This window comes from Aythya marila (genome assembly GCF_965140915.1).
Source record: "Aythya marila genome assembly, chromosome: 5".
In the NCBI taxonomy this organism is placed as follows: Eukaryota; Metazoa; Chordata; class Aves; order Anseriformes; family Anatidae; genus Aythya; species Aythya marila.
The window spans coordinates 7,695,777-7,711,331 of NC_139046.1; the positions used below are offsets into that span (position 1 = coordinate 7,695,777).

General features: G+C 42.2%; 1 protein-coding gene across 2 annotated transcripts in view; it reads left to right on the forward strand.

Annotated features, from left to right (window-relative positions):
- Positions 1–15,555, forward strand: part of BRF1 (BRF1 general transcription factor IIIB subunit) — a gene marked incomplete at its 5' end in the record, with an annotated part of 165,170 nt that overhangs the window by 29,261 nt on the left and 120,354 nt on the right. For both annotated transcript variants that reach the window (XM_082760963.1, XM_082760964.1), the window contains one exon: positions 12,912–13,085. In XM_082760963.1, coding sequence (XP_082617089.1) covers positions 12,912–13,085 — 174 coding nt within the window. The remainder of the gene's footprint in view (positions 1–12,911; positions 13,086–15,555) is intronic.

The window sequence follows — 15,555 nt, forward strand, 5'->3', positions numbered from 1 at the left end:
GTTTTATAGCCAGCTTATTAAGAAAAAAAGAAATCGAAACACTGTCACTAATGAGAAAAATGTTAAAAAGTTAACACCTGTCTGATTCAGGCTTGGATGTTATTGAGACAGATCATTCTCATGACTGGTATAAGAGCAATTTTTGAGATAGGTTACGATCAATATTCCTCCTTGTGTGAAACATCAGTGCCTACCCTGTAGGAGCAGTGGCGGTGTCAGGGGAGGAGAATCCATATCTCCTTTAATGAGGTCCGTTAGGTTGCTGCATAGCAATCATCACGTAAATCCACTGATTTCTGTTTAAGTCTTTAGTCAGTATGTTCTCTGGTAGCTATTTTTCACCATGCCATATTACCTAGGGGGAAATGAATTAATAATGCATCTAGTCCTGGATATGTATGTTTAATGGGTAATCTCACATCCTGTCTTGGAGTCAGACTGCACAGAAAAGTGTGTTGCAGTTGATCTTTGAGGTTTAGCACGTGAAGAGGAGAATGTAATTGTCCTTACCTGAAATTGTCTTTAACTACTAAGGACCAGCACCCAGGGGGTAGGTGGATCATCTAGAAGAGCCAAGGAAGTTGGTATCTAAAGATTTGATTGTGGAAGAAATTCCACACAGTTTGAGTGGTGTTGTGTTTTTATTGTTGTTGGTTGGTTTGCTCAAAGTGTCATTAATGCAATATTTAATTTAGAATGGAGTGGTGACTATGGAAAAGGTTTTTGAAGAGGTGGGAAGTTGAGTAGGTGGATCTTTGCTCTACAGGCTGGGTTGTTCTGTCAGATTGCCCTTGGGTCTGTGTTGATGTGCTACCAAACTGCAAACGGGCTGAAATGCTGCTGTACTGAGCCAGCAGAGATGGCAATTTTGGGAACGTGGGGGGAGGATGTTTCCTCCTCTTCTGTACATTCAGAGCACACAATGTTTCTGTCATAGAAAGTTGCCCCTTTCTCTTAAGCTTTACAATTTTGCAAAAACATGAGAACTTCAACCTAGGAAATCAGCACGGCCTATTTTTCTTCTATGGAATCGCTCCATGCTGTGTGGTTTTTCTTGTGTCTTGCTCTTCCTGGATTCATTTGTTCCAAGCAGCGGGGCTTTCCACCAGTTCCCTTGGGAAACTGTTATGAGGTCCAATGAGTTGTGTGGTAAGTTCTTGTTAATATGGTGCTTACATTTTCCTTTAAGTTCATGTCATTAGGTCTTAGTCACGAGCTCATGTACATTTCTATTTATGGTTTAAACTTCCATTATCTTCCAGAAATCTACTGATCTTCTGCTCCTCTCTTAACAAATCATGTTCAGTGATGTGATGAAGGCTGGACGTTCGATCCCTGGGTCTTTCACAGTCGTCGTTGTCCCCCCACCACCACGTTCTCCCTCTTTAATTTGAGGGTGTTTGGGGTTCCTGAGGAAAGTAAAGCCTGGGGATAATTTGCTCCACCTGGAAAAGTTGTTAATGGTATATTGTATGTGCCGCATAGGTTCTTATAAATGGAAGAGATTACATACATAAAGAGGGATACTGCTCAAATATGCCAAATATTTTCCGAGAGGGACATGTTGGCTCTGTAGGAATACATAGATGGCATTGTAGTTCTAACCCTTTACTGGAACAGTCTGTACATCTGACTTACATAAATGTTATTGTTTAAAGAAACGTAGGACTGTGTCTGAAATATGTGCCTTCTCTCGTTGGCCATAAATCTCCTCTCAACTCCAAGCCAAAGCAGATAGCACAAGAGAGCGGTTTGATAAATAGCATCACCCATCTATTTCATTGTTTAGCTGAGATTTGTGGCAACCTTCACTTATTTTTAGTTTCAAAAGGAAGGAAATGCAGAAGTTGAGGTTGAAGCTCTGTCCCTAACTTCTTCCATCGTGTAGGGGCTGTGCGCAGATAAAATTATCGGGCAGTCATAGCTCTGATCTAAATAGGCCTTTTGTAGCAGTAAAGGAGAGCAGCCCCCTCACATTCATGCTCCTCGTTATCAGTAGCTGATGGACTCAGCTGCCAGGGACAAACTGAGGGCAGAATTGCATTCTTTAGCTGCAGCCCGAATAAAGATTGATGCTCTTTTACCTAACCGCTGGGCTTCTTATCCCTTTTAGATAAAGGAATGAAATATTTGACTGCTCTTGTCAGCCTCACATAAAAATACCTTAAATAAGTATTAACCTAATACAATCTTTCTTGTTTTTGTTATGGCTCTGTGCCTTTTCCAGCTTGATTTCACTTCTTCTCTTTCTGCTTCCATTTTTAGATCGTGTTTTATCTCTTATCCCTTTGATATTGTTAATAACTGCCTCTTTTTCTTCACACCCCCTCCAACTACTTCACTCTGCGTCCTTTTTCCCTTGATGCTTTTTCTCCGCATTTCCCTTTTTGAGGTGGCTTAAGGAATTTGCCAATTAGTTGATATTTATGAAGTTTTTACTTTTGCAATTACTGTGTCATTCGTGTTTGCCAGCTGGGTATGGTCTGGATGGGGAGAGAGGGCCTTTTGTTACATTTGCGTGTAGAATTGGAGAAAACAAATACATTTAAAAAAAAAAAAAAAAAAAGAAAGAAAAAAGGCAACCCCCAAGCCAGATGCTGGAAGTAGCATGAGGCTTGCAGGCCTTTTCCAGTCCTGAAGCAGCAGCAGCAGCAACCTTAAGGCCGAGCACAGGTTGCGAGCAAAGCGGTGTTAGTCTCTGTCAGTAAGGTTTTTCTCTGCCTGCACAGTTGGACGATGGGGAGTGGAAATAATTTACCACTGCCGGTTGTATTTTGATAGAACAACTGGCATGCAGAAGAGTGGAGCTGAACTCTAGGGGAGCAAAATTGTTCTGCATGTGTCTGAGGACAAGGAAATTCTCAGGCATGTAATAAAAGATAAGTATTAAAAGGTGGATGAGGAGGGTAGGGAAGGCTTACAGAGATGCACAGGAGCCTTTCGTCAGGAAAAGGGAAGGGCTGTGCTGGCTTTTATAGCAGGGAAGGTGGATTAAACTTTTTTTTAAAACATTCTTAGTATGTATGGCTCTAGCTAATAGTCACTGCAGTGCAGCGGAGAGGTAATTGCTCAGCTGCAGTCACTCGATTGCTTCTGCTCCTCTCCATCTCCTTGCCCTCATCCAGCTGCAGTTCTGGCCAGGGGATACCTCCAGCTCCTGCCTCCTTGCCCAAGTGGATCAGTAATATCTGGGGTTCCTGCCTCCTTCCGCGGTGTCCGCAGGACTCTGAAAAACAGCTCCTGTCAGTTTTCAGTTCTCACTCTTTGCCTTGCAAAAGCCCTGATCCGCAGGGAAGGCACTAGAACTTGCTGTCAGCGAGCAGATAACATTGCGCTGATTTATACACCCTGCGCATCTATAAAGTTTTCCACTGCTGCAGTGAATCCTGTTGTGTTCAGCCCTCACTTTTTTGTTTTGTTTTAAAGGTTCTGACAACTCTCACCGATAGGCAACAGATTCTGCTTGCATATGATGCTGCATTCTTGAATTTTCCTCCTTGTGTAGATTGGACAAAGTTGTTTGTTAGTTAGATGCTTTTTGCTTTGTAGGTGGGAAACAAGTTCTGACCTCTCTAATAATACTCAAATTACTGTTTTTTAAAAGTTAAAAAAAATCCAAACTGTCAGGTTATGTCACAAGCAATTTTTTTTTTTCTTGCAGTAATATAGAAATTTTGGATGGTTGAGCGTAGTGCTTGGATCAGCAGTAATGCTGTGTGACAGCAGAAATATTTCATTTCTTGTTTTGACAAGAGTAACAATTGGTAATTGGTAAGCATGGAGGGGAAAAAAAGCTTTACGTGCATAAAGGTATAGAAAAATCAGAAAAAACTGTCATTTAAAGTGTAATTAAAAAAAAATCACTGTCCAAATAAAACAGAGGAAGCTTAAAGCATAGCCTAACTGATGGTGCTGTCAGAAGGATGCCTTGCATGCTCAATAGCTACCATGACCTAAAAGCTCCTGATACCCTAATTTTTTCATTCTAACTCCTGTGATGTCAGATAAGCAAGGGGTATCTTATATTAATCATGCGTGTACTCCAGGTACTTGCCAGCAGTGCGGCCTTCCAGCTGTTTCAACTTTAAAACAGTAAAAAAAAAAAAAAAAAATCAGTTGATAAAACTTCAGGAAATAAAAAGGGTCGTACAAAACCCAAAACCCATTTCAGTGCACTAACAACTAAATGAATGGGTTAGCACGTATTTAAGCTGCGATAAGTCAGACTTGTGCAAGCAGGTTGGATCAGAAGAGCAGCAAGGGCTGGGAGCAGTAGCCGAGAAGCGGGAGGAAGCGTAGGGATTGTGTGTACGCTTCTCTCTGACCCATTTAGGCTGTGCTCTCACATTCGCTTTAAGTCGATCCACGTGTGTGCTGCTGCTGACAGCACTTCTCCTCGCCCCAGCCACCTTCCACCAGCTCGGGGCTTGGGAGGCCACTTGTTGAGTTATGGGGGAGCTGCTCCAAATGAAAACTTGACTTTCTGTTCTTCTTCAGGCTGATTTTCAGCAGGGCAGGTTCCCTCCTCTCTGTCATAAACGTCGGGCTGGAGGTGGGAGCGCTGCCTGCAGCAACGGCTTGGGCTTCAGCTCGGCTCAGTCGTGATGCCGTGCCTTCAGATGTGAGTGAATCAGCCACGTGTTGCTTTTCTGTGTATTTTTTTTTAATGTCAGCATCAAGCGTGGTTTTCCTACTTGTGATAGCAGAAGTAAAGTTCTGTAAGGATTTTATTAGCAAAAAGTTCTTTAGCTGGATTTAAAAAGCAAGTAAATGATAATTAAGGATAAGAAGCAAGCAAGCTACTGTCTAAGGATGATGGAGAAAGAGAGCAATCGGTTAGGTACAGCCCATGAACAAACCCTAGGGCTTCAGCAGCCTGTTGTTGAACCCAGAGTAGTGTTTAGATGGATAAAATGGGAACAAGGCTGCAGCAGCACCTGCAAGGGGAGCAGGGATCCAGGAACTCAACGCAGCAAATCAGAGGAACTACTCGTAGTGCCAAGGTTTTCAGAACTGCAAGGGAAATGAATTCAAATGGCCAGTTGCTGTGTATGAAAGGAGCCTGTCCATGTGGGAGTGATATCTTATAATCAGGGAATGGAAAAAGGGGTTGGAGGGGAGTTACGTGGGCATTTTGCAGACCTGTGTTGGCATTAATGGAACACAAGGACCAAATTTGAGGGAATGAATACTTAAAGAAGTACAGATAAGTGCTGGGAAGAGATGTTAACAGCAGATTTTCTAGGTGGAAGAAAAGTAGCTTAGTATCAAATATTTAAGAAGTAGTTGGGGCAGTGACGACTATTTGAATTTTTAAGCCATTAATCGTGACGGTGCCTGCTGTAGCTCTCTGTAGCTGAACGAACAAGCCTCTGACACACGACAGAAGGGCTTCTTCACCAGGAGGGATGGAGAGCTGCAGTTGGTGGTTGGGGTGATCCCGCAGGAGGCAGAACGGCTGGGTTGAGTGGATGTCAGCAGGCAGGGAACTGAGTGCTGCAGGTCGGGACTGACGTAGCGTGGTTCTGGCCATAAGAAAGTAAAGTAGAGGCATCAATCCTTGGCTAAACAGGTCTGGCTTAAGTCTTTTTTTTTAATTTCACAAGGATTGTTTCTCAAATTGTTTTTGTTTTTTTTTCAGTGCATCCCCCCAGTCGTGCAGGCACAGCTGTGGGAACGTCCAGGGACAAGGCTGGGATCCCCTCCATTGCGTGGAGACCCCAGTGGCAGCCGGCTCCTCCAGGAGCTGCCTCTGAAGCGCTCAGCCCCAGGCCCCACACCTCTCCTGGGGGACCTGGGGCTTGTTCTGGGAAAAAAGACACAGGTTTAGGGACCACGGGCACCTCAGCAACAGTAGGGTCAGGGTTTGAGGCTTGGCTGAAGGTGGGCAGAGCATGGGGGTGAGGCCAGCATCTCCCATCACTCTCCTTGCAGGCAATGAATGAGGTGTTGCTGGGAATGCCTCTTAGCCATCCTTAATAAAATTAAAGCTGTTGTGCTAGGTCAGCGCTGCTATAATGCCCTGCTGTGCTGCTGCTTTTAGTGCTCGTTGGCTGTTTTCCTTGCAGGCTCGCGGAGATAAAGCTGCTTCTCACTTGCCTGTGGTGCCAGTTGCTGGAAAGGCTCAGTGCGATCGCTGCAGTCAGCGCTGCGGTTTCCTCCCTTCCTCCCGCCATTGTTTGGCCTTTAAATGTTTTTCTTGTCTTTGATCATGGGACCCTACTCTTGATTAGGCTTCTGGGACCGGCCTTCATAAATGTAGCCGTGCTGATGTTCCTGGACTTTCCCTGTTGTGGCTTTGTTTGTTTGTTTTACTCGTTTGTAATACAAACAGCACAGAAGCCTGGCATGGAGCAAAGAGCAGGAAATTCATTCAGGCTTTGAGCTGGGACTTACTGAAATTGAAAGATATGACAAAGCATGCAGGGATACCCACACATAAGAACTGCTCTTTTTCCTTTTCCAGGGAGTTCTTCTGGTGAGCTTTTTCCAAGCAAGAAAATAAAAAGGAGTGTAAAACCAAATGCAGAATGAAATCTGCACGTAAAATTCAGTCAATAAAGTAATTCAGATTCGGAAAATGAATACCCAAGTAAAAGTCACCCAAATCATTTCCTTTAATAGAATCCAGTGTTTGTTACCATAACAATCCCTTTTTGCAGAAAAGGATTAGTGCTGTTAACACGACTCCATCGCCCAATTCAGGTACCATTAGTTTCCAGAGCCCCTCGAGCAAATAGCAGACGGGGAGGAAATCTTTATGCTTTGATTTTGATGATGCAGTTTAGTATTGTAATAACAATTCATTTAGGCTCTGGCTGTGTGTTGCCTGTTATTTCCCTGGAAACTTATGAAACTTATAAAAAGCACTACTTTGAAATAGCAGCAGTACGGCCTTCGTTGGTCGGAGGGAAGAGCTGCGGATGAGCAGGCAGAAGCCAGAGGAGAGTAATAAATAGCTGCAGCTACTTGACATAACTGACTTTTAAGGGATCCAAAAAAAGGTATGATCCCTCTTGAAGAGTGGAAAAGAATAAGATGTTTCTGTAGTAACGAGATCATAAAAGACAGAAAATTGCTTGTAAAGAATGGGTCTGATTTTTTTCCCCATTTTTCTATTTTGCTTCTATAAAAAAAATGGAGCTGCAGTTTTGCTATCAGCTGCCACTTGTGTAAGCATTTAATATTACCAAGGTTTTTCTTCAGATCTGTTTCTGTGGCAGTGATTGCTAACCTCTACATTTTATTTTGTAATAACAAGTTTCCTCTGTCCAAAGTGTGTAAATTTTCTGACCTAAAAGGACAGAGGAATTCAGCTGTCCTATCTGAACTTCTCGGTTTGAGGCTTACGTGCGTGTCTAAAGCACTGAGATTGGCATCAGCTGAGAAGAGATGAGAGTGTTTGTTTCTTTCAGCGTGCTGGGAATTGGATGAGTAGAAACACTTTTTTTAGTAGACTTGGAACTAAAACCAGAAAAGGGCCTTTTGTTTGTAGATGCAGATTCAGGAGCGTGATAAACTTTACTACTTGGTAGCCTGGGAACTTGATTTTGTGTGCTGCTTATAGAAACGCAAGCTTCTTTTTCTCTCTTCCTTTTTTTTCTTTCTCTATTCCTCACCCTGCCCAGTATGATGTGCCTTAGAGAAGTAAATGGGAACTGCTTGGTATCTGTCCTAAACATCATAAAATTTCTGTTGTTTCTAGACTTTTTTTTTTTATTATTTTACTCTTTAAAGGAAAATAAATTTACTGTTTTACTGGTGAGGGAAGGGGAAGGATTTTTGTAACCTTGCTGATGGGCTTGTGCAGCCTCTAAAAAGACAGTTCCTAGTCCTTTTCCCAGAGATACAGACACCATTTGAATGCCATCACTAAATTGCAAGGCCAGCATAAAGTGTAAGCTTTGATCTTATAAACTACTTCTGGTTCAAAAAGAAATCCCAGGTTCTGTCAATGACCTGTAAGGCCCAAGAAAAGAAACTATTTTTGCACGCTACTGATACACAAAAAACGTACCTAATGGGGGTGTGCTTTACCTCTGTCTCCTTGTCTGCTTGTTCTCGTCTTGTCTTGCAATTTAGAAAAAATTCAATATGCATTTATGACTGTTTCATACGATGATATTACTTTATAATACTGGGATGGTAGTTGCCAGTTTTTTGTGTTGTCCTCTCAAGCTTTTTTTTTTTTTTTTTTTTTTATCGTTCTACTGGGTATAATGGATAAGAAAGTCAGAAAGTTGTCATGCATATTGTTTTATAACCCAGAGCATGGTGCGGTTTAAAGGTAAATTCTTTTCTTTTCCAGCCAGTAGAGCAATTCAATTTATTTGATGAGTTTGTAACACTGCAGTGTAATCTGGTGAACGCTGGGTTGAGCAGATTGCTAATAAATTGCATTGCGATGCTGGATATTCCTACTGTTTTGGCTGAGATCATGAGGCTTGCTGCATCCTTGCAGAGAGCTGGACCAGCTAGCTGCACGCTGGGACCATATGGTCAGACCAGCAGCACGGGTATCAGCCAGCACTTCGGGCTGATTGAAGCCATGCTGGTAAGCGTAGAGCAAACCAGAGATAGTCAGGAGAAGAACACGAAATAGCAGGCTATAAAATGCCACCCGGCTAGCAAGGAGCAGGGGGAGTGAAAGTGCATCCAAGGGCTGGTGGGCATGCTTGCAGTATCGTGGGTTTGCTGGAGGGAATTACTCATCTTCTGAGCCCCAGGGCTGGCAGCTTCTCGGCAGTTCCTCCCTGCACTGCCCGTACTGCTGCGGTAGGCTCTCTGAATGCTTAGCAGCCTTGTAGATACCATCGCACTCCTACGAGGGTTTTTCATGTTGAGGACCGGCAGTACAAATGGGAGTTTGGTCTCGGTTCATATTTGTCTTTCTTGATGCTATCTGGAGTGCTGTATAGAGAATTTGTTTTGATGAGTTATTTTCTTATGCCCTATTTTTTCTTAAGTGCAAACGTCTGCTCTTCACATGCCAACAGAGCAAAATTGCTGTACTTACAGTTAAATAAAATATAACATCTATATTTTTCAGCTCTGGAAATACCAAATCGGCGAGATTGGCAGAACAGATAGTATATTGCTCTGTGATTTCCATTCGGTTGTCATCTGGCTGAGCTGAGGGCACTGTACAACAGTTTACTACTGCAGTACTGGCACAAAAACTGTTTAGCTGATACCTGCCTTCTCTTGGCTGCTACCTTTTGAGTGGAAATGCTTCTTGAATTTGTAGAGGAACCAGGAGGAGTACAAGGGATCTGATGTTCCCTGTGTAGGAATCCAGAAATGCAGTTAATATTGGTAACTCAGCTCTTTGTTTTTGTTGCTGTTGTTGCATAAGATACCAGGAAAATAGAAATTTGTTGTCATGTTAAATTCAGGGCAGGAGGGAAACCCAACATATCTTTTGATCTTCCTTTGGTAAATAGGAGACTGGTTGCTGAAAGTAAATGTTTATCTTAGCCGATGGTGCTATAAATAGTACATTTATCCCTCTTCTGTAGCAGATGAGGACAAAACCAAGTTAGTCATCGAGACACATGTCGCTTCTAAGATGCTGCTGCTTGTTCTGCGTAACGTTGTTCGTTTGGGGGGGGTCACTGGCAGAATCACAGCCGTATTTTTGCTCAAGCTGTCTGCCTGACAATACTGCAGAGCAGCTTGAGGAAGTACCAGCACACAGATCTAAAGCCTTTGCTAGTCTGCAGAAGGCTGTATATGGCACGTAATGAAATAGCATTTCCTAACAGGGATGAGTACCTTTCTGGGCTCTCGGATCTCTTTGGTATTTGTCCATAGACAATGACTGGCCACCCCGAAATTAATTGCATTTTAAAATATTGATGCTGGGTGAAAAGCTCAGCTAAAAAAGTGTACGTTATTCAAACAAGCATACTATTTGCCTAGGATGGATTACGATGAATTCTATTTCAACATTTGAAATTAAGGTTAAATACTCAGAGAATATTAATGGTAGCTTGGGGGTGAGGCCAGATAGTGGGAAAGACTGGGGGGAAAAAAAAATAAACACCTTTCTCAATGTTATTGAGTGCCCCGTGAGGTGTGGAGCTCTGACTGTATGGGAAGGGAGTTCCTGGGAGGAGGAATGCCTTGCAGTGGGGACAGGCCAGGGGGGTGCTGGGGTAATACCCCTCAGGGATGCTTGTCCAGTTTGTGCTCTGCATCCCCAGCTCACTTGGGCTGGTCCCTGGTGTGTGCCCTGGGCTGCCCTGGTGGCGACGTGGCTTCCTTGTCACCTTTTGTGTGGTGGCTGCACCCCACAGGTGCCACCGCCCTGAGGAGCCAGGCTGGCCCTGCAGGCCTTCTGCCTTCAGCCCAGGAGCCTTCGGAAGAGCTGGTGGCCCTTCACTGGCTGCTCTTATGTTTGTTATGAAAGCTTTACTCAAGTGTTGTCCGAGTTTTGCTTTTAAAACTTCTGGAATTGTTTCCTGTTAGTTGCCTTTGTGACTTTGAAGACGTTGAGTCGGAGGGAATGACGTGCTCTCGCTGCTGAGGTGATTCCGGTCTGGGTCTCCTGAAGCTGGGGGAGGCGCAGTGGTGTGGTCAGCTCTCCTTATTTCTTCATTTATTTTTAAGTGGTTGTACATCTACACATAGTGCGTAAAGTCTCTACAGATGACAGTTCTTTGTGTCTTCATCTCAGCCTGATGAAGTGTGACCAGAATGGAGAACACCACCAGTGAAAGGCACTTCTGACCTAAGAGCCCTAATGGGCTCCATTTGGACTCCTTGGGGTCACAAACCACAGGGGAGCATCTCCTTGCCTCTCCTTGCCCGTGCTTCGTGCTCTGTCAGATGGTGGATTGCTTCTGATGGCTCTTTCTCTGTTGCCTGTCTGTTTTCTTGGCCCAGAGGCCTGGGCAAGGTGGATCCAGTGTGTCTCTGCTTGAAAAATAAGTTTGGAGAGCAGGAATCTCTGCAGTCTGTCCCCTCATCCTGGGGCTCGATAGCTGCACAGCTCCTGCCGTCGCTTTTGTACCGTGGTGGGGGGATCTGTAAGCTTTGGGGATGTCCACAGCTCTTTGTTTTTCCTGTGTGAGGAAAGGGTAGAGGGTGGCTGAAGATGGGGTCCCAGTCTCCAAACTGGGGGAGACCTGAGGCATGAGCTCTGCCTGCATGTCACTGCCAGACCAGGACCTGCTCATGTCTTGCCTTCTGCTCCATTGGGTGGGTCTCTCAGGATCAAGTTGGGGGATAAAATAGGAAGCTTAGCTGATAGGAGGCACCTCTTCTAGCCTCGCTGATCCCCACTGGCCTCTGCTAACTGAGGGTTGTAGAAACCCAGAGCCTGCTTCAGAGCACACGTCGTCGACTGTGAAATAAAACTCAGGGAGGAAGAGTGCTAGGTAGTATCTTAATTGTGGGGAGATGTGTATGAATTTGAGACTCTAAGGCATCAAAGCCACCAGTCCAGTGCCTGCTGATGTTAATGGAAAAGCAATTCACTTAATGGGCTTTGGAATACTCTTGGGTAGCTTTTTGTCCCAGTACCTCCTGTGGAAGGTGACGTATCCTTCCTGTCATTACTTCTTCATCCAAATGTGGTGTACCCGATTGCCCCAAGTGACTTTGTGCTCACCACCGAGATCTCCTCCATTTGCCATCCCTACAGAGAGCAGGAGCAGTGGCTTTGCTGTAACTTCTGTTTGTCCAGAGTTTTTCCGGCCCTGGTGGGTTTCTGGAGTCACTCTTTATTAAAGCCAAGTTGAGCCAGCGCTTTCGGCAGGAGGTTGTTCAGAGGTTAACCATTTTACCGTGTTATTAGTGATGATTATGTAGGAAATTTGCATAAAATTAAGAAGTGCAGTGTTTGCAGGCGTTGTTGGGGTAAGTGTTGTGCAGTCACCATTGCTTTCTGCAGGAAGGGTTGCTGAGGCACACACAAGCTTTGTGCCCGCTTCAGCAAAGCTGCTTCTGACATCTCTGAAGGGAACAGATGAGTGTTTCCTGTAAATATGCATACTGGAAACATCTGTCCAGCACGTTGAATTAAAGGATTTTTCTTGATGTGCTGTCTGACCCCTTTATGGCGAGGAACTTCAGTACTGTTTTCCTCATGACTTCCCCCCATCTTTTTTCTTAAGCTGTCTTTTCGGTGCACTTTTTTATAGCTGGACTTGTGAGAATGGACTGAATCTTGCTTTCCACATCTGTCTTAGCAGCTGTACTGCTTCCTGCAATGAATCATCTGAAGCACTCTTTTTTTAATTATTATTATTATTTTGTTTAAGGGTGAAGGCCCATTTGTTTTCCTGGAGCCACAAACGAGTCTCCGCAGTCTGGCAGCCAAGCCTTAAATGAAGGCACTGCTGTGAAAGTGTTTGGAGGAAGGAAGTGCCTCCCTATCAGTGGTGATCACAGACCGGCTCTCAGAGCAGCCCCTTTCCTTATGGGCTTAGGCTGTGGTCAGAGGAACTGCAAACTTCATCAGCTCTTGGAGAGATGAAGCAAAATGTCTCACTTGTTTGCACGCTAACACCAAATCTGACATGATCTGATGCTTTCAAAAGCTGAGCTCTGTAGTGCCAATTTTCAAACTGTGTTTGGGGAGGGGGGTGTAATCTTTCTTTCTGAGGTGTCTTGACTATGTTTTTGATCCTCTCTTGGAATGATCTTTGCAACTTCATTTTCCAGGGCTCATAGCTTGAATACATTTCGGTTTAGGAGTGCAAATCCAGGCTTCTTTTTTTTTTTTTTTGGCCCACCAATGATGTAGCTCCCTGGAACTTGATTCATTGCTGTGTTCTAACTTTTGTATTTAATACAGAGATGAAATCCAAAATCCACCCTCTTGGTTTTGTATTCAAACCCTACCCTGAAAAGCACTTCAGTTATGAAGTTGTTAAGAATTTATTTTTCCTTGTTAATTTTTCTAGGAAAACGGCAGATTCACCACTTGGGAAACCAGCTTCAACTGAATCAACACTGTCTGGATACCGCCTTTAATTTTTTCAAGATGGCTGTGAGCAAGCACCTAACCCGGGGGAGAAAGATGACCCATGTAATTGCTGCGTGTCTCTACCTGGTGTGCAGAACAGAAGGAACTCCTCGTATCCTTTCACGCTTGTGCAATCTGAGAGTTATCACTCGGTCCCCTAGGTAACACACCTATGATGGAGGGCAAAAAGTTCACTGTTCAAGCAGTGACAATAAAAAACATACTTTTAGCAAGTTAAGATCATTTAAAAAAAAAAAAAGATCAGCTAGATAATTTAAAAAAAATAATAAAATTGAAAAGGTAAGTGTTTAGGACCTAATTTTATGTCTGTTGGTTTTGTATAATGAAGTGAGTGGGATATTTTCCTGTGGTTCAAGTAAAATTCTTCTCTTTCTAAATACGTAGTATTATTTTCAAGGATCCATAAATTTATGTCTGCATACCCTTAGTAACTTAATTTCTTGTTTCTCAACATTTTCTTCTAGTGAAAAGCTGTTTTTTTCTTGTGCTTTGCTAGTTGTTTGTTTTTTTTATTATTAAGGAAAAACAGAAAGTAAACCAACTGAAAATTAACCCCAAGCCTTGTGCACCGTCAGCATTAAAAACCAGATCTTAATTCCACTGGGTTTTCCAACAAGATACTTGGATATCTTTCTTTTAATGCTTGTGGGAAGGACGGTAACATGATTGAGGTTGGGGGGAAAAGACATTTGACAAATTCTGAAATTTGCTTAAAGATCATGCAGGAAGTCAATGGCTGGAGATGGCACGGGTTAGAGTTGCAAGTAAGTACTCATTGCTCTAGACATCAATATTTTTGTTTTGTAAATATTCTTTTAAATCCCTATAAACTTAAATACTGATGGGTATTCAAATTTATTTGCTTTATATATGTTTTTTATATTGTGTTGCAGTAACTGCAATTTGGAGTTTAGTATCATGAACCCAAGAGAATACAGGCAATTACTTCTGTATTATTTTAGCTGTCCTTTTCTGCTTTAAAGCAGTTTGTGCATATCATCAGTATTCTATTTGATGTTTTTTCTAGATTGCTTGTTTTCATTCTATATTTCTTTTAGCAGTTGAACAGCTTATTTTTCCTTTTAGGATCTGAGTTATTTTTACTTTTGAGATCTATCTTTATCTTAAAACTTGTGTTTTCTGATAATGTTGTAGTCATCATGTTTATATGTTAAAAAAACAAACATTTTTGCAGGAATAATGGAATTTAAAATAAGGCTTGCCTATTACACTAATCTTTTCTAATGTATCTTGTGCAAACTTTTGAATGGTATAACTCCGTTACTGTAAAGACAGTGTTCAGCTAGAAGCATTGCCACTTTTTTATGCCCATGTCACATTTTTATATTTATAATCATTATCTGATATTACTAAATCATAGCCTAACCATAATATACAAATCCATTTTTCCTAATTGGCAGTGATAAAAGTATTTGGAACACTAAGCTGTAATAGGCAAGTAGGTACATTGTAATGCAGCAGCTATCTGTGCAACAAGTATGTCTAACTCTTCTAACAAACAAACAATAATTCTGTTTTTGTTTGACATATACTTTTTTTTTTTTTTTAAATATTTCAGCTTCTATCTCAGTAATGTGCAAGACATACTGGTCTGGTCAACACTTAAAAAATACCTAAATTAATTTTTCCACCTTTTTTGTTAAAAATAGGTCATTTCCTATGTAATCTTGCATATAAAACGGTAGAAGTATGTTATGAATAAGACTACAAATATAGGCTCTGTATTTTTATATTAATATCCCCCAAAACTCCATCTTTACCTGCTTGGTTACTGTGTGACCTGGGAATCAAGATGTGATAGTGCGTGACTCTATGGCTCAGTTCTTTTAGTGCTGATTTTTTTTTGAAATCAAACTTCATTTTGTTGTTGATATTAAGTATGTAACTGTGATCCTTTGGGAGAGTGAGTTCAGGTTCTGCCTGTGTTCTGCCGGTTTGTTTTTCTCGATTTTGTTTTAAAGTGTTTCAAGGCCAGTGTAGTGCAAAAACAAATCCCAGATTACAGATTCTGAACATTGAATCATATATTGCTTTTCTGGTTTCTTACCCTTTCATTAGAAGTTTGAAAACCTGGGAGAGACAGGTACATATTGCTGGCCTTTGAAACTAAAATACATTCGCATCTCCACAGATTAATTATGATGATCATTATCAGTGTGTTATATTTGTTTCCAGCCTAGATCTGTCAATATACAGATGTGCTATAGGAGGCAGACTTGCTCCCACAGCAAGAAAGACCAAGAGCAGGTATAGAGAATGGCAAAGTGGTGAGATGCTTTAGCAAGAACAAAGATGCATGTTCAGGGTAATAAGCCTGCAGTTGGTTTTGGTCTTGTGGAGAAATCAGTAGAGGATAGCACGTAAAGAGAAGAAATGTGATGTACAAAATATATACAGTATTTGTAACACTTTTAGGTTTATATAACACTGCTAAGAAGATTTACAGACTTTAAAATGTTCATTGTCATTGTGTTGGATGTAGAACTCTTATGAAGAAATTATTTGGGAGAAGTTTAGAAAAGGAAGTTAAAGACTTTGAA